Raw genomic sequence first — 23,120 nt, 5'->3', positions numbered from 1 at the left:
ATTGTTGTATGGTAGGTTTCATTCACTTATATTTGCATAATGAACCATTCCTGCTCTGGGATAAAAATTAATTGATAATAATGGAAGGTATTTTGATGTGTTTTTGGACTGCTTTGCAAGTATTTTATTGAATTTCTTGCATCTATGCTCAGAAGAAAAATTAGTCTGCAATTCTATTTTGAGTTTTTATGTGCATTGAGTATCAGGGTAACTGTGGCCTCAAAAATAAAATGGAAAGTCTTCCTTTTGTTTATTCTTGTGGAATAATTTAAAGAGTTTTGGAGTTAAATCTTTTCCTAAAATTTATGAGAATTATGCACTAAAACCATCTTGATCTTGGATGTTTTTGTTAGGGAGATTGATATCACTTATCTGATCTTGCTTTAACATTTAAAGTAGTACCTGATAAAAAATTGATCTATTTCTTTTAGATTTTCCAGTTGGGTGGAGTACTGGTTTTTTAAAACTTCTCCTTAATATTTTCTGGATTCTCTCAATATCTATTGTTAAGACTCTTTTTGTTTCTAATTTTGTTAATTTGGATAATCCCTCTCCAACTTTTAGGTCATTTGAGTTTCTCTCCATTTAATTTGTTGATAGCTCTAGATGTGCTATAAATAGCCTTCATTATGGTTAAGCATGTCTCTTGTGTCTCTAATCTTTTCAGATGTTTTATCATGAAGGTTTGTTGGATTTTGTCAAAGTACGTTTCCATATCTACTTAGATGATCATTTGGGGTTTTTTTTTTGTTAATTTATTCAGATTATGACTCAATTTTTCTCCCATCACTTGGATTCTCCTGTTCCTCCTACCCTCCCACCAGCACTCTATTACCCTTCCTTAGGTCCATGCCCAAGGGGGATACCCTCCACTTTATGGTCCCAGGCCATCAAGTCCCATCCTTGAGTGCCACCAGGGCTCCCCACCAAGAGGAGGTCATCAAATATGGGGCACCAGAGCTCATGTCAGAGTTAGACCCTGCTCTCCACATAACTGTGGAGGATGTCATCTCCATTGGCTAGATCAACTTAGGGATTTGGTGTTTACTACTTGTATTGTCTTTGGTTGGTGCAATAGTTTGAGAAGACACTCCTGGGCCCTGATCCACCCATTATGATGTTCTTCTTGTAGGTTTCTAAGATCCTCTGGATCCTTCTATTTCCTCATCTCCTATATTTCTCTTACCTAGAATCTCAGTAGAATATCCTCACATCTGTCTCACTTTCCTGGTAAGTGAAGACATTCATGGGACATGCCTTTTGGAATAGTGTCCAATTATAAATGAATATATACCATGTGACTTTTTCTGTTTCTGGGTTAACTCACTTAGTATGATTGTTTCTAATTTCCTCCATTTGGCCACAAATTTCTGGCTTTCCTTATTTTTTTATAGCTCAGTAGTATTGCATAGTGTAAATGTACCAAAATTTCTTTATCTATTCTTCAATTGAGGGATATTTAGGCTGTTTCCAGGTATAGGCTATTATGATTAAGGCTGCTATCAACATGGGTGAGCATATGTCCCTGTTGTGTGGTGGAGCATCTTCTGGGTATATTCCAAAGAGTGGAATAGCTGGGTCTTGAGGAAGCCCTATTCCCATTTTTTCTGAGATAGCACCAGATAGATTTCCAAAGTCTGAGCCCCATTTCTCAATTGGGTTATTTGGTTTGGTGGTGTTTAATTTCTTGAACTCTTTATATATTTTGGATATTAGACTTTTGTCAGATGTAGGGTTGGTGAAGATATTTTCCCAGTCTGCAGGTGACTACTTTGTTTTTTTGACAGTGTCTTCTGCCTTATAGAAGCTTCTCAGCCTCATGAGGTCCCATTTATTAATTGTTGGCCTTAAGACTTGGGCTGTTGGTGTTCTGTTCAGGAAGTTGTCTTCTGTGCAAATGATTTCCAGACTTTTCCCCACTTTTTCTTCTAACTGATTTAGTGTCTCTGGTTTTTATGTTGAGGTCTTTAATCCACTTTGACTTGAGTTTTGTGCATGGTGACAAATATGGGTCCAATTGCATTTTTCTACATGTAGTCATCCAATTAGACCAGCATCATTTGTTGAAGATGCTGTCTTTTTTCCATTGAATAAATGTGGCTTCTTTGTCAAAAATCAAGTGACTATGTGTGTGAGGATTCATTTCTGGGTCTTTGATTTGATTCCATTGATCACCCAGCCTATTACTGTCCCAGTATTGTCCTGTTTTAATTACTATTGCTCTATAGTACAGGTTGAGATCAGCAATGGAGAATTCTCTGGAGGAATTTTTATTTTATAGGATTGTTTTAGCTATTCTGGGTTTTTTGTTTTTCGATATGAAATTAAGGATTGACCTTTCAATGTCTTTTAAATTTTTGTGTAGGTATTTTGATAGGTATTGCATTGAATCTGCAAATTGCTTTTGGTTAGATGACCAATTTTGCCTTGTTAATTCTCCCGATCCATGAACAAAGGATCTTCTCATATTGTCTTCAATCTCTTTCTTCAGGGATTTAAATTTTTTTTTTCATACAAGTCCTTCACTTGTTTGGTTACAGTAACTCCTAGATATTTTATATTGCTTATGGCTAACATGAAGGGTGTGGTTTTCCTAATTTCCTCCTCTGCAGGATTCTCATTGTATATAGGAAGGCTACTGACTTTTTGAGTTAATTTTGTATCCAGTCAATTTGCTGAAGGTGTTTATCAGCTGTAGGAGTTCTCTGGTGGAATTTTGGGGGTCACTTATGTACACTATCATATCATCCACATATAAGGATCATTTGACTTCCTCCTTTCCCATTTGGATCCCCTTGATCTCATTTTGTTGTCTTATTGAACTGAGTAGAACTTCAAGAACTATATTGAAGAGATATGGAGAAAGCCTTGTCTGGTCCCTGATTTCAGAAGACTTTCCTTGAGTATCTTTCCATTTAATTTGATGTTGGCTATTGGTTTGCTGTGTATAACCTTTATTATGTTTAGGTATATGTCTTGTATCTCTGATCTCTCTAAAACTTTAAGCATGAATGGGTGGGGGTTTCTTGTTTTGTTTTTGTTTTTGTTTTTTTTTGGAGGGGGGTTTTGGCAAATGCTTTTTCTGCATCTAAAGAGATGATCATGTGGTTTTTTACTTTCAGTTTTTTTATATGGTGGATTGCATTGTTGGATTTCCATTTGTTAAACCATCCTTGCATGCTTGGAATGAAGCCTACCTGGTCATGGTGAATGATATCTTTGATATGTTCTTGTAATTGTTTTGTGAGTATTTTATTGAGTATTTTTGCTTCAATGTTCATAAGAGAAATTTGTCTGAAATACTCTTTTTTGTTGGGTCTTTGTAAGGTTTAGGTATCAATGTGGCTGTGGCCTCATAGAAAGGAATTGATAATGTTCCATCCATTTCTATCTTTTGGAGTAGCTTGGAGAGTATCAGTATTAGCTCCTCTTTGAAGGTCTGGTAGAATTCCGCACTTAAACCATGTGGCCCTGGGCTTTTTTTGGTTGGGGGACTATCAGTGATTGCTTCTATCTATATAGGTGAAATAGGACTATTTAAATTGTTTATCTGATCTTGATTCAGTTTTGGCAAATGGAATCGATCAAGCAAATGGTCCATTTCTCTTAGATTTTCAAATTTTGTGGCACATATGTCTTTATAGTAGGATCTTATGGTTTTTTGTATTTCTTTGGTGTCTGTTGTTATGTCTCCTTTTTCATTTCTGATTTTGTTGATTTGGATAGTGTCTCTCTGTCTTTTAGTTAGTTTGGATACTGGTTTGTCTATCTTGTTGATGTTCTCAAAGAAACAGCTCCTGGTTTTGCTGATTCTTTGAATTGTTCCCTTGGTTTCTAATTTATGGATTTCAGCCCTGATTTTGATTATTTCCAGATGTCTACTCCTCTTGGGTGTTTCTGCTTCTTTTTTTCCCTAGGGCTTCCAGATGTGTCATTAACTTGTTTGTGTGGGATGTTCTTAATTTCTTTTTAAAGACACTTAGTGCTATGAATTTTCCTCTTAGCACCGCTTTTAATGTGTCCCACAAATTTGGGTATGTTATTCCTTCATTTTCATTGAAGTTCAGGAAGTCCTCAGTTTCCTTCCTTATTTCTTCCCTGACCCAAGTGTCATTAAGTAGAGAGTTGTTTAGTTTTCATGTGTGTGTGTAGGCTTTTTGTTATTTCCGTTGTTGTTGAAGTGCAGCCTTAGACCATGGTGATCTGTTGGATACAAGGTATTATTTCAATCTTCTTGTATCTGTTGTGGCTTGCTTTGTGACCTACTATGTGATCAATTTTGGAGACAGTTCCATGGAGTGCTAAGAAGAAGGTATGTTCCTTTGCGTTTGGGTGAAAAGTTCTGTAAATATCTGTTAGATCCATTTGATTTATGATGTTGGTTAATAAAGCTATTTCTCGGCTTATTTTCTGTTTCAAAGACCTATCCTTCAGTCAAAGTGGGGTGCTGGTATCTCCCTCCATTAATGTGTGGGGATCAATGAGTGATTTAAGCTTTGTTAATAATTCTTTTACAAATGTGGGTGCCCTTGTGTTAGGAGTATAGATGTTCAAAATTGTGATGTGTTCTTGGTTGATTTCAGCCTTGATGAGTATGAAGTGTCCTTCCTTTACCCTTTTGATTAATTTTGGTTGAAAGTCTATTTTATTAGAAATTAGAATGGCTATGCCAGCTAGCTTCTTGTGACCATTTGCTTGGAATACTTTTCCCCAGCCTTTTACTCTGAGGTAATGTCTGTCCTTGTGGGTGAGATGTGTTTCTTGAATGGAGAAGAATGTTGGGTCATGTTTATGCATCCACTCAGTTAGTCTATGTCTTTTTATTGGAGATTTGAGACCATTGATGTTGAAAGATGTTGATGACAGTGACTGTTAAGAGTCTTAGTTTTGATGTTGGTTCCAGTAGAGAGTTTGTGTGGTTGTGTTTTTGCGATAGTGTAGTTATCTATTTCCTGTGTAGTTTTAGTTGTAGCTTGTCCCTTTGGGGTGGAGTTTTTCTTCTCATAACTTCTGTAAAGCTGGATTTTTAGATAGGTAGTATTTGAATTTGTTTCTGTCATGGAGTATCTGATTTTCTCCATCAATGATTATTGATAGTTTCGCTGAGTATAGTAGTTTGGCCTGGCATCTGTGTTCTCTTAGGGTTTGCAGGACCTCTGCACAGACCCTTCTGGCTTTCATGGTCTCTGCTGAGAAGTCAGATGTACTTCTTATAGGTTTGCCATCATATGTTACTCAGCCTTTTTCTCTTGCTGCTTTTAATATTTTTCCTTGTTCTTTATATTTTGTGTTTTTATTATTATGTGGTGGGAAGATTTTCTTTTCTGTTCTATTCTATTTGGTCTTCTGTAGGCCTCTTGTGTGCTTGTATCCATCTCCCATTTCAGATTGGGGAAACTTCCTTCTATTATTTTGTTGAAGATATTTTCTGGGTCATCGAGTCTGGCATTTTCTTTGATGGTTGTTTCGAGTTCTACAATTGTTATGTTCAAGTCCCAATGTTCATTCTTCCATTTCTTGGATTCTGTTAGAGAAGGTCACCTCTATGTTGCTTGCTTTCTTCTCTAAGGCCTCTCAATCATGTTTTTCTTCTGTGTGTTCCTTTATCAAGGATTCCATTTTCATCTTCAGATCTTGAACTGTTTTATTCGTTTCCTTTATCTATTTGTTTATATTTTCCTGAAATTCTTCCAGTGCCTCTCTATATGTCTCTTTTATGTCTTCAACCCATTTGGTTGCATCCTCCTGCAGGAGTTTACAGATTTTATTCTTTTCTTCCATTATTATCTTCCTTACTAAGGACTTAGGGTCACTTTCTTGTATTTAGAGTGTGTTTGGGTTCTCAGGGTTGCTTTCTTTGGGATAGCTGGGATCTGGAGATGCCAAACTGTTTTGGTTTTTGTTTGCATTCTTATGCTGTTCTTTTGTCATTTTGGGGTCTATGATGTTGGGAGTCACTCCTGGTATCTTTCAGTGGTCGTTGAGAGTGGATAGTTGGTGAATGATTATAGGTCGCATGCCCTTGCCTGTGGGGGTCAGGGAGTTATTCCCTGGAACAAGCAGGTAACCTCGTTTCCACTCTTAGAACCTTTGCTCTACACCTTCAGTTCTGGACTGAGTCAGCAGGAGTAGGTTTCTGTCTGGACCCTTTCACTTTACTGCTGTGATTCAGATCAGCTGTTTTGGTACCCAGACCAAGGTCAGAACATGCTCTGGTTGGGCAGGTTGGTCCCAGCTGCCTATCCTTCCTGCTGCCTTTGAGCCAAGACCCTACCCAGGTCAGACCCTCGGGGCTGTGGTTGCCTTTTAGATCAGCGTCTAGACACCATAGGGGTGTCCAGCCTCTCCCAAGAGCATGGGAGATCCTGTTGGACCTCTGGGATATGATCCAGTTAGGTTCTGTCTGTTGGAGAGTGCAGGATCAGTATGCTGTGGCCCAGAGATGGGACCTATTCAGACCATGGGCTGCACACTCCAGCTGTGCAGGTTGCTCCAAGCTGCCTGCACTTCCCGAGGCCTTGTAGCCAAGATCCTGCTTGGGTCAGACCCTCTAAGCTGTGGTCACCTTTTAGATCAGTGTCTAGACACTGCAGGCGTGTCCAGTCTCTCCTGAGAGTGTGGGATTTCCTGCCAGCCCTGTGGGAACTGTCAAAGTTGGATTCTAACTGCCCATGTCTGCAGGCTCAGTCCATTGTGTCCACCTCTAATTTGGGCCCCATTCCACCTGTGGGTTGCATGCACACTCTGCTGTTTTAGGTGGTCCCAGCTGCCTGTGTTTCCTCTTGGGTCTGGGCCCTCCAAAATTTGGCATGGGGCAGGTAGAGGGATCCAAGGGCAGTTTCACCCATTTCCCTGAGACTTCCTCAGGCCAGGGGCTCTGGTGTACAACCACCCCACACACTGAAATTGTGCTTTATACGCCAGCTGCAGCCTGCAGGTGGGTTCCGTTCAAGTCTGGGGAGTGGGTGTAGGACCTCTGTGGGCTGTTGCTTGACCCGGGGCCAGGCCCACTGGTGGTCTGCAGTGTGTGGGACCCCACTCATCTACAGTTCTCTAGATCCAGCAGTCTGTGGCTCCATTCAACTCCCTGGTCTCTGTGCAGTAGATCAGATACAGTGCATACTGGGCGCCGCCATCTTGGAACTCCCCCATCATTTGTTTTGTTTTGTTTTTTCTTTCACATTGATTGTAGGATTGGTTGCATGTACTTACTTTGTATAATCCCAGTATCTCTGGGATTAAGTTTAAAGCTTAATTGATCATAGTAGATGACAATTTTTTTCTGATTTTTGTTAATTTGGATATTCTCTCTATCTTTTAGATAATTTGAATAAGGATTTATTAATCTTAATGATTTTGCAAAGAACTGACTCTTTGGTCCTTGGTTAATTGTCATTTTATCTTTATATCAATTTTATTTTTCTGTGTCTTGAATTTTCTTATTTCTTGCCATCTATTCCTCTTGTGATCACCTTTTGTTTCTAGAGAGTTGATGTGTGCTTCAAGGTTTTGAATGTCAACAAATTTTATTTCCAGAATTCTCTCAATTTGTGGTTTTTTTTTTTATTGATTTTATTTCCCTTTTTTGGTCTTAAAAAGTTTTATTTGTTTCCTTCAACTATTTGCTTTATTGGCTTTCTCTAAAAGATTTAATTATTTCCTCCATTTTGTTTGCTTTTTTCTAGATTTCTTTATGGGATTTATTAATTTCTTTAACAACCTCTACCATTTTGACTTGTGGTCATTTACTAGTGGTTCAGTTATGCTGGAGTATTCAGATCTTGCTGTGGTAGGGTCCTATTGTAGATGCGCAGCATTAGTTGCTATTGATTGTGATGTTGTACTATTACCCAGGAATCTGGGTTTGGGACGATTCATTGTCTATTGCTGATTTCTGGATATGTGTCTTTGTTGGTTGCGTGTTTTGTTGCTTGGTTTCTATTTTCTTTCTAAACTTTTTGAGAGTGTAATAGCTGTGTGTTGCCTGATTTACTTCTCTGATCACTTTCTATATTCAAAGGAAATGCCCATTTTGTTTTGGAAGTTTTTATATGGAATGAGTAGGGTAAATGAAAATTAAAAGAGGTCACTGTGACCTGTTGGACAGAAGGTCAGAGAAGAAAGGCAGACATACATTTTCTGCTATAGAGCGGGAAGAGACATTGTGGGGACTGGATCCTAGGAGCAATATTAATGCTGTGGGATTGTTTTACCCTGCTGTTGTCATAATTACTTGTCTATGTGCATAAACTCAAAACATTTAGAAGGTTGTTTGACAATAAGTAGGTTAAGCTAAAGAGCAGCATTGAGCTCCTTTTTATGTGATATGGCCTCCCCCCACTATGAAATTTTATGTCTGTTCATAGCACCAGGTGTGAATTACTAGTTTGATAAATATCACTTCCCTGTACTTTAGATATGTTGTAGGTCCAGAAATATACTCTATATGCACAATTTAAGAGCACATAAGTCATGAATAAAAAATTCACACAGTTTTCTGTTAATGACTATAGTTTGAATCCATATTTAAGTAAAAATAGAGTGACTCCATTAATGATGAAATTCAAATATTCAAAATATCACTTATTCAATATTGTAGAATAAGAAAATATATTTTAAAGAGAAGTATAATTCTTACATAAACTAGTTAATAAAACAGATATCATGTAGCTAAATCAAGTCAGAGACAGAATTCTATACTTATAGAATATATTGTATAATAGAAAAGCAACAATAAAATAATCATAGTAGAAAAAAAGGAAGAAATTGAGATTGTTGAAAAGTAAATTGAAAAAATATCTAGATAAAATGGACTAGAATTCCATGATTACTAAAGAAAAAGAGCAAGAATGATAGCAAGAACATAACAAATTATCAAAAAAAGAGATTGGAGTTTCCTGAAAATAAACTTTATTAAATTTTAGCTTAAAATTTTAAGCAGAGAAAGTCCATTGATTTGGAAATGCTTTTCAGAATTACACAAAGATTTTACATAATAGTAACATGGCATAATCTACCAAGGAGCATATGTTTTTAAATTCAAGATAAAATTCACAAATATTTAGAAACAGAGTATTCATCATTTCTTTTTTGAATATATAGACAAATTTCAATGTATCTTTCCCTATATATTTAAGATAATACTATAGCTAAATGTAACAACATATTACTGGTGAAGAATTTAAGCTACAAGAATGTAATGGTATTTATAATTTCAAAATCATTCAGAGTATGAACTCAATTTGAGTACTCATGATATTTTATGAAAATAAATGTGGGTCCCAAAGGTAAGAATACCAATGAATCATTGATTTTCAAAGAATATTGCCCATATTGTATAAAAATGTGTCCAGAACTATGGATTTCTTTTTTTCCAATTTTTAAAATTATATTTCTTTTTTACATATGCATTTATGTTATTAAACATAAATAAAATAAACTACAAAGAGCAAGAATAATCATGAATCAATCAAGAATTACATATATATTACATTCATAGTGTTTTGGCTGTTTGTATTCACCAGCGTTGAAGAAAACATCTTTCCTATCCTGGTGAGTCAAAATTCTGAATGAAAAATTAGTGTCTATCATATTGCATCTCTATCACATCTCATCTCTCTATACTTGAAAACACCTCAACCCCTAAACAGCTAGGCTTAATTGTAAGACTAAGCTATCTGGTATTCAACCCCATTAGAGACTTCAGAGTAGCATATTAAAAATGAAAAAATTACAGAAGCAGTTTGTTGCTTGAACAGTCACTCAAAGCTCTCTTTAACAATGGAATATCATCTTCAGCCTTCTAGCCCAATATATCTGACAGACATATTTGTGAGGCAAGAACTATTGAGGACTTTTTGACCCTGTCTTAGCTGAGTTTGGGCATTGACTCCGCCTCCATTCAAGCTTGCCCATTTTTAGGAAGTAATCTGTCTGTGGAAGAAATAAGGACATTTTTCACAGTGGCTATTTTGCCACATTTGAACACATGTCCAAACGGGGTTATTTGATGTGTATCATCTTCTTGAGGTAGGCTGGGAGTTAACTTGTCTTTTTGTCAAAGAATCTTTAAAAAATAAAAACATCTTTAAATGCCATATTCTATATATCTATGAACCTTAAAGGACATTGTCTAACTATTTTACCTTATATAACTATAGAATCATTTCTATCTGCTGAACCTAGGATGTATATTGTTGTGATAAAAATAGACTAGTAATAGAAATGACCATGATTTCATCAACTAACAACTAACTTATAATACTTATCCTAAACAGCCTGCAATACCACTTTCAAGGTTTTGGAATAAATCTTGTATGATATTTGTGTAATACGGGTACACTACCTCATAATAGAGTAGAAATACATATAATGTGTGTGAAGAATAAACTTAAATTTGAATGCTATACCACTGTATTGAAAGTAAACTTATTTTGTACCAATATGCAAAATTCTATACACTCAATTAAAAATTTACATTATTTGTGAGAATAATTAAGGCCTTAATTTGTGGAGTAGATTCAAGAATTTACTTTTTGTTCTGTCATCCCTATATATTTCTATATCCTTTCTTCTTTCCTTTGAACCCCAACTCCATACCTATTAAACAAAGATAAGGAAAGAGAGAGAGATGCCTGAGTCCAACCTTGCTTTCTCTTCGAATAAGACAAATAATAACTTATAGCCAATACTCAATGAAAATAAGCATCTGTAGCCCAAGAGACCAGACAAAAACCTACCCACCCCTCCTTCTCAGAAATGGGGCATCGTTCTACTAAGGTGTCTTTTGGCTGATTTGGGCAAATAATACCTTTGTACAGGCCCAAATAAAATTGGGGAAAATGGTTAAACAAGCCAGGAATAGCATTTGTGGCCCAGTTTCTAAATGTTAAGAAATTCCCAGTATAATAGGAGTCTTATATGAGAGAGACTGAAGCTGAACCAATTGGTATCATTAGCTTTCTTTGAAGCTGTCTTGGGAGCTGTTCTGTTCTGATGAATAACAGCAACTGAACTTCCAGGGGCAAGAACATGAAGCATCTCCTAAAGTGTTTCCCAGCCGTTCAATATTCCACTGTTGAGAATTCTGTTTAGCTCTGTACTCCATTTTTTAACTGAGATATTTGACTTGGTGGTGTTTAATTTCTTGAGTTCTTTATATATTTTGGATATTAGCCCTTTGTTGGAGGTAGGGTTGGTGAAAATCTTCTCCTAGTCTGCAGGCTGTTGTTTTGTTCTGTTGTTTCCATTGCTCTCCAGACGCTTTTCCGTTTCTTTATGTTCCATTTATTAATTGTTGATCTTAAAGCCTGAGGTGTTGATGTTCTATTCAGGAAATTGTCTTCTATGCCAATGTGTTCAAGGCACCTCCCCACTTTTTCTTCTAACAAGTTTAGAGTGTATAGTTTTAAATTGATTTCTTTAATTTACGTTGACTTTGGCTTTGTGCAAGGTGATAAATATGCATCTATTTGCATTTTTATACATGTAGACATCCAGTTAGACCAGCACCATTTGTTAAAGATGCTATCTTTTTTCCATTGTATGGATTTGGCTTCATTGCAAAAAATCAAGTGTCCATAAGTATGTGGATTTGTTTCTGGTTCTTCTATTCAATTCCACTAATCAACAAGCCTATTTCCATGCCATTACTATGCTGTTCTTATTACTGTTGCTCAATCTACAGCTTAAATCTGGAATGGAAATTCCTCCAGAAGATATTTTATTGTACAGGATTGTTTGAGCTATTGTGGGTTTTTTATTTTTCTATATAAAATTGAAAATTGATCTTTAAAGGTCTGTAAAAATTGTGTTGGAATTTTGGGGGGAATTTCTTTGTATCTGTCAATTGCCTTTGATAAAATGGCCATTTTTACAATGTTGCTTCTCCTGATCCACAAACATCGAAGTTTTTCCATCTTGTGATATCTGCTTCAATTTTTTTCTTTAGAGACTTGAAATTTTTTTGATATGTCTTTCACTTGTTTGGTTAGATTTACACCAATATACTTTATATTATACTTTATATATTGTGAAGTATGTAGTTTTCCTAATTTTTTTCTCAGTTTCTTTGTCATTTATATATAGCAGAGATAGTGATTTTTTTAGCTGATTATGTATCCAGCCACTTTACTGAAGTCACTGAATTTACTTGGCAGAATTTTTAGGGGACACTTATGTATACTGTCATGTCGCCATGAATAGTTATTGTCTGACTTCTTCCTTTCCTATTTTTATCCCTTTTATCTACTTTAGTTGTCATGCTGCTCTATCAAGGAATTCAAGTACTATATTTAAGAAATATGGAGAGAATGGACAGCCTAGTTTTGTACCTGATTTCAGTGGAATTGATTTGTATCTCACCATTTAGTTTGATATTGGCTATAGGCTTGTTGTATATTGCCTTTATTGTGTTTAGATATGTGCCTTGTATCCCTGCTCTTTCCAAGACTTTAATTATGAATGGGTGTTGGATTTCCTCAAATGCTTTTTCCACATCTAAGGAGATACTCATGTTCTTTTTTTCTTTCAGCATGATTATATGATGTATTATATTGATGTATTTCCATATATTGAACCACCCCTGCATGCCTGAAATCAAGCCTAATTGGTCATGGTGAATGATATTTTTGATTGGTTCTTGGAATTGGTTTGACGGTATTTTATTGAGAATTTTTACATCAATGATCATTAGATAAATTGGTCTGAAATTCTCTTTCTTTTTATAGTCTTTCTGTGGTTTATATATCAAGGTGACTGTGGCCTCATAGGATTGGTTTGGTAATGTTCCTTCCATTTATATTTTGTGCAATAGTTTAAAGAGAATTGGTATTAGGTCTTTTTTGAATGCCTAGTTGCATTCTGCTCTGAATCCATCAGGTCCCGGGCTCTTTTTGTTTTGGAGACTTTTTATGATTGCCTCAATTTCCTTAGGAGATATAGGACTATTTAATTTGTTTACCTGATCTTGATTCCATTTTGGTAGTTGGTATCTATCAAAAAATTGTTCATTTTGTTTAGGTTTTCAAATTCTGTGGCATATATGCTTTTGAAATATGACCTAATGTGTATAAAGAAAACATCAAATGAGAACATACAATATAGAATGTTCCTGTGGAAGCTATTTTATAGGAAGTTTTAAGATACTTTTAGGGATCTAAAAAGTATGACTGCTGAACTTCATTTAAATATTTGTTTCTCCAATTGTTCACTTCTCTCTGTAGAAGTTGGTTCAGTGATACTTTTGTTATTGGTGTCTTGATGAATGCATTGTTCTCTGTAGCTAAAGTAAGCTTACATTTCTCAACACTTTACCTCGGGTCCTTTTTACAATGACCATAAAATATCATTGTATATTGTGTCTCAATAAAGTGATATGAATTAAAAAAAAATATGACCTAATGATTCTTTGGATTTTCTCAATGCCTGTTGTTATGAATCCCTTTTCATTTCTAATTTTCTTAATTTGATTACTCTCCCTTTGACTTTTAGTTAGTATGGCTAAGTATTTGTCTTTCTTGTTAATTTTCTCAAAGAACCAGCTCTTGGTTTTGTTGATTATTTGAATTGTTCTCTTTGTTTCTAATTTATTGATTTCAGGGCTGAGTTTGATGACTTCCAACCAGGTACTCCTCTTTGATGAGTTTGTTTCTTTTTGTTTTAGATCTTTCAAATGTGCTGTTAAGTTGATAGTATGGAATTTCTCCAATTTTTCTATAAAGGCACTTAATGCTATGAAATTTCCTTTTAGCACTATTTTCATTGTGTCCCATAAGTTTGGGTATGTTATGCCTTTGGATTCATTGTTCTGGGAAGTTTTTTATTATTTTTTAAAATTTCATTCCTTACCCAGATATCACTTAGTAGGAAGTTGTTCAGTTTCCGTGAATTTGTAATCTTTCTGTTATTTCTGTTGTTATTCGGTTCCAGCTTTAGTCCATGGTGGTCTGATAAGATTCAAGGGATTATTTTGATATTTTGGTATCTCTTGAGGTTTGCTTTGTGACCAAGTATATGGTTGACTTTGGAGAATACTTCATGAGGTGTGGAAAAGAATGTGAATACTTTCATGTTCAGGTGAAAAGTTCTGTATACATCAATTAGATCCATTTGATTCATGATGTCTACTAGTTTTATTGGTTCTCCACATACTTTCCTAGTGGAGATCTATCTATTGGTGAGAATGGGATGTTGTAGTCTCTCATTATTAATGTGTGGGGATCAATGTGTGATTTAAGCTTTAATAATGTTTCTTTTTATGAATATGGGTGTTCCTGTCTTTGGGGAAGAAATGTTCAGAATTAAGACATCTTCTTGGTGTATTTTTCCTTTGATGAATATGAAGTGTCCTTCCCCATCTCTTTTGGTTAGTTTTGTTTAAAAGTCTATTTTATTAGATGCTAAAATGGCTACTCCAGTTTTTTCTTGGGTCCATTTGCTTTGACTACCTTTTTCCAGTTCTTTACTCTAAGGTAATGTTTATCTTTATTGCTGAGGTATGTTTCTTGTATGTGGCAGATTGAAGAGTCCTGTTTTTGCATCCTTTCTGTTAGCCTTTGTCTCCTCACTAGGTAGTTAATGCCATTGATGTTGAGAGATATTAATGACCAGTGGTTATTGGTTCCTATTATTTTTATGTTGTTAGCAGTAGAGTGTGTATATATTAGCTTCTTTTCTTTTGTTTTTGTGGACGTGGGGTTATTTATTTCTTTTATTTTCCTGTGTAAAGTTATCTTCCTTGGTTTGGAGTTTTCCTTCCAGTATCTATGTAAAGCTGGATTTGTGGTTAGATACTGTTTGAACTTGCTTTTTTGTGGAATATCTAATTTTTGCCATCTGTGGTGAGCTCAGTTTTCCATGGAATATCTTGTTCTCTCCATCTTTGGTGTGTAGTAGTCTGAGGTGGCATCTGTGGTCTCATAGTCTCTGCGTGACATCAGTCCAGGATCTTTTGGCTTCCATAGTCTCTATTGAGAAAGAAGTAAGGTGTAATTCTAATAGATTGGTCTTTATCTGTGACTTGGCCTTTTTCTTTTGCAGCTTTTAATCTGTACAGCTTTGATCTCTACATTTAGTGTTTTGATATCTATGTGGCAGAAAGATTTTCTCTTCTGGTTCAATCTATATGGAGTTCTATAGGTTTTATGTATATTTATGGGCATTTCTTTCTTTAAGTTACGCATGTTTTCTTTCATGCTTTTGTTGAAAATATTTTATGGGTCTTGCAGTTTGGAGTCTTGTTTTTCATCCCTATAATTCTTAGGTTTGGTCTTTACATTGTGTCCTAGGTTTCTTCGATATTCTGTGTCACAACATTTTTAATTTTAACATTTTCTTTCACTGTTGTATTCATTTGTTCAGTCAAAACTTCTATTGTTGATATTCTTTCTTCCCTCTCTTGAATTCTGTCAGTGATGCTTGTGTCTGTAGATCCTGTCCTCTTCTCTAGTTTTCCATTTCTATGATTATCTCAGATTGCATTTTCTTCATAGCTTCTATCTCCATTTTTAGGTCTTAAATTTTTTATTCATTTCCTTCTCCTGTTTCATTGTAGTTTATTTAAATGATTTGTTTAATTATTTTATCTCTTTCTTTGTGTATTCATGTTCTAGTTTGAAGGATTTATTTTCCTCCTTTAAGGCTTCTATCATTTTCATAATCTAGGTTTGAAATCTGTCTTTTGTGCATCAGCCATGATAGTATCTCCAGGACTTGTGGTTGTGGCACTGCTTGTTTATGGTAGTATCAAATGGTCCTGGGTATTGTTGCTTGTGTTCTTACACTGATCTTTTCCTATTGTGATGTGCTCAGTGCCTGCTTAGACCCTGGAACTTTCTGTGAATTTGCTGGGTGACCTGAGGGTAGATCCACCTGTGTTCCCGTCTGTGGTGTCTGCTCGGTGTTTGATCCTACAGATACTGGAGGTTTTTTATGTCCTCTGGCTTGCTCTGAGCTCCTGGGAGTTCAAAATCTTCCTGCCAGCCAGGTGGGTGGTACTCATGCCGCTTAGATGCCCCCAGGAGCTTTCTGTGGCTTTTCAGGGTGACATGGGGTCAGATCCACATATGATCCCAACCGTTGTGTCTGCTTGGTGCTTGAACCCACAGATGTTGGTAATTTGAAGACCCTGGCTCACTCTATGCTGCAGGGAGTTCAAGAGCTGCTTGCCAGCCAGGTGTGGCTCTACCACAGGTACCCAGTAGCTGCTTGGACCTCTCCCAGAATTTTGTGTGTATTTTCTGGGAGACCTGAGGTCAGATCCATTTGTGTTCCCAACTGTGATGCCTGTTCACTTCTATAACCTACAGACACTGGTGTTTTTGCCAGCCAAGACTCACTCTGTACACTGGGATTTTAGAAGCTGCTTATGCATATGCCACTAGACTAAGGAGGCTGCGTTCCTGTTTCTATGGGGTCTTTGGACTTTGTGGCTTTCTTGGGTGGCCAGATACCTAACCCAAACATGAGCCACAAAATTTGGAGTCCTCTCACCTGTGGGTCACCAGTACTTGTGTTTTGTGGTTCTGAGATCAGTCCTTAGGTTGCACAATAGTCACTGCTGTCCTGCTGATGAAACAAGTTGTGTGTTAACTGCTGCCATCTTGGATCCAAATCCTAAGGATTTCTTTTATGAGGTGATGTCACAATAGCATGATGTTTATAAAATATAGCTCAGTAATCTTTTGACTTATAAAATAGATACAACAGAGCCCCAAACTAAGGAAAAGATACAAAGAGAATTGCAAAACATTGGTCTTCTTTGATTTTTATCATCATAGGCAAAGAGTGCTGTATAGCTTTGAAATGATTCACAGAGTACTTAAATATTTGTTTATGAACCATTAAGGAAAGTGATTAAGGAAGCCTTTCAATGAGCTGAGGCTGGATAACTGATTAAAGAGAAAGGGAACAACTGAGGATTGATTCACAGTCATTATTTCTGAACAGATATGGATGATTGTGTGAAGTGTCCAGAAAGTCACTATGCAAACTCTGAGAAGAACCACTGCATCCAAAAATCTGTGAGATTTTTAGCCTATGAAGACCCTTTGGGGATGGCTCTTGCCACCACAGCACTGTGCTTCTCTGTACTCACAGCTGTAGTTCTCGTACTCTTCCTGAAGCACAGAGACACGCCTATTGTAAAAGCCAATAATCGGGCTCTCAGCTACACTCTGTTATTGACACTCATCATCTGCTTCCTCAGTTCCTTGCTCTTCATTGGCCAGCCCAACACAGCCACCTGCATCTTGCAGCAGATAGCATTTGGAGTTGTATTCACTGTGGCTCTCTCCACAGTGTTGGTCAAAGCTATCACAGTGGTTATTGCATTCAAGGTCACTGTTCCAGATAGAATAGTGAGGTGGTTAATTGTATCACGGGCTCCTAATTTCATCATACCCATCTGCACACTGATCCAACTTGTTATCTGTGGAATCTGGCTGGTCACCTCTCCACCCTTCATTGACCGAGACACTCATGCTGAACATGGCCACATCATCATTGTGTGCAACAAGGGTTCAGCAGTTGCCTTTTACTGTGTCCTGGGATACCTCTGCTCCTTGGCACTTGGGAGCTACATCATGGCCTTCTTGTCCAGGAATCTTCCTGATACATTTAATGAAGCCAAGTTCCTGTCATTCAGCATGCAGGTGTTTTTCTGTGTCTGGGTCACATTCATTCCTGTCTACCATAGCACAAAGGGAAAAGTCATGGTAGCTATGGAAGTGTTCTCCATCTTGGCCTCTAGTACAGCACTCCTTGGCTTGATTTTTGCTCCCAAGTGCTACATCATTTTGTTAAGGCCAGATAAGAACTCCTATCTTGACATAAGGTGGAAAAGCCATTCACTAAGAAATAATCATTTATAATTTGATTAAAATTAAAAATAATCTGTTTGTAATAAAATACAATGGTTGAATCCAGTGACACAGCATTCTAAATAATTTATTCAGGTATAATACCATGTGATTCTGTGGATTCATATTTCTTTATTTAATTGTTTTTTAAGTTTGTTTGTCCTGAAACCATTATTTTTACTTCACATTTCATAAACATATTATACTATTTTTTTGTAAAACAATCTCACTATGTATCCCCTATTGAACTTCATTCCTGTAAGTAGACCAGTATGGCATAAAATCATGGTCATGCACATGACTTCCTCTGCTTACAAATTATTGGTGAAGATGTGTCACAGTGTCCAACCATGTTGTCTTTAGTCTTTTTTAACATAAAAAAAAAACCTTAAATGTATGTAATTGATTTATTTGTTTTTTAGCTCAAGTACATTCTCTTATATTCTACTGTTGAAAATTGAAATGCATGAAAGAAGATTATCTCTCAAACAAATTTTAGTTCTTTTAAAAAATTTTTTTTATTAATTTATTCTTGTTACATCTCAATGTTTATCCCATCCCTTGTATCCTCCCATTCTTTCCTCCCTCCCATTTTCCCATTATTCCCGTCCCCTATGACTGTTCCTGAGGGGGATTACCTCCCCCTGTATATGCTTATAGGGTATCAAGTCTCTTCTTGGCAACCTGCTGTCCTTCCTCTGAGTGCCACCAGGTCTCCCCCTCCAGGGGACATGGTCAAATGTGAGGCACCAGAGTACATGAGAAAGACATAAAAATATGGAACGCTTCACGAATTTGCGTGTCATCCTTGCGCAGGGGCCATGCTAATCTTCTCTGTATCATTCCAGTTTTAGTCTATGTGCTGCTGAAGCGAGCACGAGAAGTTCTCGGTTTCAGTGATTTTTCAGAAAAAAAAAAAAACCTCATGATTTCAAATGACAGTAGAAGCTTCTATTTTTATATCTCATTAGTTTATTGCATGAGGTAAAATTAAAACTCCTACTGTCATTAACTACAACAGATGTTTGATTGGTCACTAGTAATTGTTTAGAAAGAAAGAGCTCAGGAAGAGAATATGCATGATTCATGAGCTTTTTTTGTTCACAGTGCATTGGAGGTGTGGTAAGCAAGGTGAGATCAGTCAGCAATAAGTATGATAAAGGATGACATTACTAAAACTTTACAGTGGAGTAATATGTTGTTAATATACTTCATTGAAAAAAGAAATATTTTTCTTAAAGAAGTGGAATTTATGGATAATTGACAATGAAACTGAAAATATTATTTTAAATGATTCCAGGTAAATTCTTTGAACCTGATAATAAAAAACAGGTTTGGACTTTTAGATCCCTGCAGAAAACTAATGACTTTATCAAAACAGGGTTTGTTAAAGTCTCTTATTCTAGTACCATCCTAAATGCCATCAGTATGAGTCAGTGTGAACTAATGTAGGTTTAACATGTGCAGTCTCTTATAGAGTTTCTTTCTTTCTTTTTTTTTCTTTTCCTTTTTGATTTTTTTGAGACAGGGTTTTTCTGTGTTAGCCTTGGTTGTCCTGGACATGCTTTGTAGACCCAGCTGGATTCAAACTCACAGAAATCCATCTGCTTCTGCCTCCCAAGTGCTGGAATTAAAGGTGTGCCCACCATGCCCAGCTTCTTATAGAGTTTATATAGGAAGTTTTTTTTTTATCTTTGTTGTATGATTGAATAGTTGGAGCAGAAGGTTTTAAATTCCAATTATATTTTTGAGGCATTGTAGAAAGAGAGAAAGAAGATAGTGACAAGTCTGCTCTCAGCAGAAGTGATTGTTAATATCTAATAGGAAAGACAGACATTCTTTAGAAAAGTAGTACATGTGGGGAAAAAACAAAGGGATTGAAATTTAAACACAGATTCATATGTCTATATGATAGTCTCTACTCCTTGGGTAATTTCTTCACATGTGTCTGTTATATGATCAGAAATTACCTGGTCCTGATTACCATGATTCATGTAAGAGTGGGTGAATAATTTAGGCAAGGTCAGTGAATGAGGACTATCTGGGGTTTCAACATAGAATCTGGAGATTTCAGCAACCAAAATTCCTTGGTTTGGTGTAAGTATCAACACTTACTTGCCAAGCCACCATTACCCGATTATAAATGTAAGTAGTTTTATCTATCAAGCACAGGTCAAAGGGTCCACCATAAGACTGAAGATGTGACAAGTTTATTGAAGGCAATCAGACTTTTACATCCTCATCAGAAATAGAACATAATGGCAGTTTCCAGTAGTTTTCAGGATACAATGACATTTGCAAGCTATAGAGGGCACACAAGATTAATGTCTAAGAATAATTGTTCTGGCAAGCTTCTAAATGCTTTCCTGACTTCTAGGAAATGCATACATACACAGGTGGCATGAATATTTCATTGCCTGGGTGAGTGCTTAAGGTTTCAAGAACTGCAAGGAATGGAGTACCCCAGGAGCAATCAGCTCTAAACTGAAAATAATATGCCACATATTTTCAAGCCAGCTGTATTAGGCCAACTCCAGAATTTCACACTGTCTCCCCCTTTTGTTAAATATCAGTGTATGCAAGTCTATCTTCAAATCAGATATAGTATAGCAAATTAATCTCCAGGCTATAATGCTTCTCAGCATAACCAGCAAATAAATTCCAGAGGCATTCTTATGGAATCCATTTTAGAACTCCAGTTAAAAGAAGAAAAGTAATGACCAAACATCTTTGCTAAGGTTTGTTTGGTGATGAAGAAGAGTAATTTTTCTATATTTCAGTGCTGAATAGATAACATTTCATCATTCAAGTCATTAACATCAATTTTTATATTGTCATGTGACCATTACCTACGAATTAATATAATAAGCACTAACATATTCACTTACTAGAGACAACATAGCAAGAAACAAGAATTCAGCAGTCACAACTTCTAGATTTCACTAACTCTTTTCTCTCAGTCATTAAATTCTTCTAAGTCATTGTTGGTAGAGAGATTCCTTTTTCCTGGCTAAATGACTCCACCATCTTATTCACTCTTTTTTCTTCAAGTGTAGCCTCTGTAGACACTGTTATTTTCTTTACCCCTTGTCTACAGGTCAAGTCAGTCTTTCAGATATCCATACTAGGTTTTCCACATCCTTCGAAAAAAATCAAAATATAGCCTCAGCTCCAGTATGTTCCTGGATTTGGAGAGTTCCAATTACCTGACAAACCATCTCTCCAAAGGACAGTGTCTCTGCCTTAGTTTAATTGGTGGGAGAGAGCTATATTCTATAGCAGTATGCTATCCTTGCCTAATGTTTTAAAAATTAGAGTATAAAAAAATAGAAGATAAAATACTATGATGAGTAGCCATCTTACTGTTCTTTTTCTTCTTGTAAGTAAGGTTTAATCCGTTCATGTGCTCTATCCATAAATGATTGTTGATGATATTTATATAGAATTCTTGTCATTTAGGTTACAGCTTATTGTTGGCAAAGTTCTAGAGAAGGCTTGGTAGTATGTGAAGGCGCGTTGTCTGTTTTTAGTATTTTAGAAGGAACTAAAAGAGCAAAGGCTTTGAATAAAAGGCTGATCGCATCCTTAACTTCTTTTCATGATACAAGAACAGGAAAATAATCAATGAATAAGCATGAGCAATATCAGGAATATATTTTAATTTCCCCAAACTGCAGACATGGGTAACATCGATAGGTCACAGATGATTGCACAGTATTCCTCTGGGAGTTACATCATAAGATGGCAAATGCTTGATATTAACTCTTATGCATGAAAGGCATTTCCTAACTACTTAGCAAGCCTACTCTTTAATTAGTGAAAGACATTATTTCAATGCTGAACATTTTGATGATAACATTTATGAGATTCTTGTGATTCCTTTAAGGTGTTAATTCCTATGAAAAGAGACAATATTGAGACAAAATCTTCCTTTGTAGTTCCCTGAGACAAAAGTCCTGAGAGATTAGAATGTGACCCGATATGGCCAAAATAGCCTGGATATTCCTGTGTTTCCTGTTATATTAATTGTAAGAGGTTTATGAGTAGAGGTATCTGAATTAATCCACATTGATTTAGATGCTGTACTGCCTGCATTGCATGTTGTGTTAGAATATAAAATTAGAGATCGAGAGTAACATTTTAAGGCAATGTAAATTATACATAATTCTGTTTATTGTACATAAACACTAGTGTGAGTAAAAAAAGTGTTAATCAGTGAAAACCTAAGTACTGAGAAAGAGAAAGACAGAAAAAAGTAAAGGTGAAAAATTCCATTGGAATATTAAAGTGAAAATTGAATTCTTACTATGCTATTCCTCTAGAAAATCAAAATATATAATAAAGGAGAGGCTTATAAGTGAATGCAACATCACTTCCCTTGGCAAATTTTTGAACCAATGAGCTAGTGGAGGATTGGATGCCAAAGAGTCCTCATATTTAATTGCATTTGCAGATTCTCCTTAACCAAAAAGTGTCAACATGGGAACATTTGGTGGCTGGACTTCAAATGTCTTCAGTAACAAGCAAATGAATTAAATTGGGTGCAGAGATGTCTCACTTAGGTTTGCTTAGGTGGTGCTTTAGACAATGAATCTAAAGAGGCATTATCATCTTTCATAAGAAAATTGTGAGAGAAAGTTGTCATAAGTTTCACTGCAATGCTACAAAGTGATGTGACACAGAAACAAAAGGGAATGCTTCGATGGAAATACTGGTGTTACATTGATTTTTTTTGCTGTGTTTCTGCCACAGGGAATAGATTCTTAACCCAGTGTGAGAAATATTTTTGGCTGGAGCTACATTTTAGATTCTTCCCATTCTTTCAAATACAGGTGTCAATTTTAATTATAATTGACAATATAAGGGAAATGGAATAAGTCACTGTGTCTTCCTATAGTTTCATTTAGACTCAACTTAAAATTCATTTTCACTGTGTATAGCAGGTCACTGCAGCCACATAGAAAGGACTATAGAGAAATTCAGCATATTCTGGAATTACAGGCCCTCCCAGTGGGGGAAAGGAAAAACTGGAATTTGATATGTCCATAAATGGTAACAACACAAAACTATTTAAACCATTTCTGTTATCATGAGTTTTATTCATATAATGTCAAGCTGTTGTGTTGTCTCCAAAATCATATAGTAATAGCATTTACATTGTTTTTAAAAATGTGAATAATTTAGCAAGTTTCTTAAAAAATTATAGTTCTTTATGATTCTTCAAAAGACTTTTAAAATGTAATTTACTTATATATTCACTTT

At 36.0% G+C, this 23,120-nt stretch overlaps 1 protein-coding gene and 1 non-coding gene across 2 annotated transcripts in view; one reads left to right on the top strand and one right to left on the bottom strand.

Annotated features, from left to right (window-relative positions):
• The window catches only part of LOC127192061 (vomeronasal type-2 receptor 116-like), a 47,699-nt gene extending 29,829 nt beyond the window's left edge, over positions 1–17,870 (top strand). The window contains exon 6 of the mRNA XM_051149397.1: positions 16,948–17,870. Coding sequence (XP_051005354.1) covers positions 16,948–17,870 — 923 coding nt within the window. The remainder of the gene's footprint in view (positions 1–16,947) is intronic.
• Positions 17,871–18,629: 759 nt separating this feature from the next.
• LOC127192544 (U6 spliceosomal RNA) lies at positions 18,630–18,736 on the bottom strand. The gene has a single exon (XR_007831013.1). It is a non-coding gene; the product is annotated as a U6 spliceosomal RNA (small nuclear RNA).
• Between the last annotated feature and the right edge of the window lie 4,384 nt (positions 18,737–23,120).

This window comes from Acomys russatus, chromosome 7 (genome assembly GCF_903995435.1).
Source record: "Acomys russatus chromosome 7, mAcoRus1.1, whole genome shotgun sequence".
In the NCBI taxonomy this organism is placed as follows: Eukaryota; Metazoa; Chordata; class Mammalia; order Rodentia; family Muridae; genus Acomys; species Acomys russatus.
This window is presented reverse-complemented; position numbering and strand designations above follow the sequence as displayed.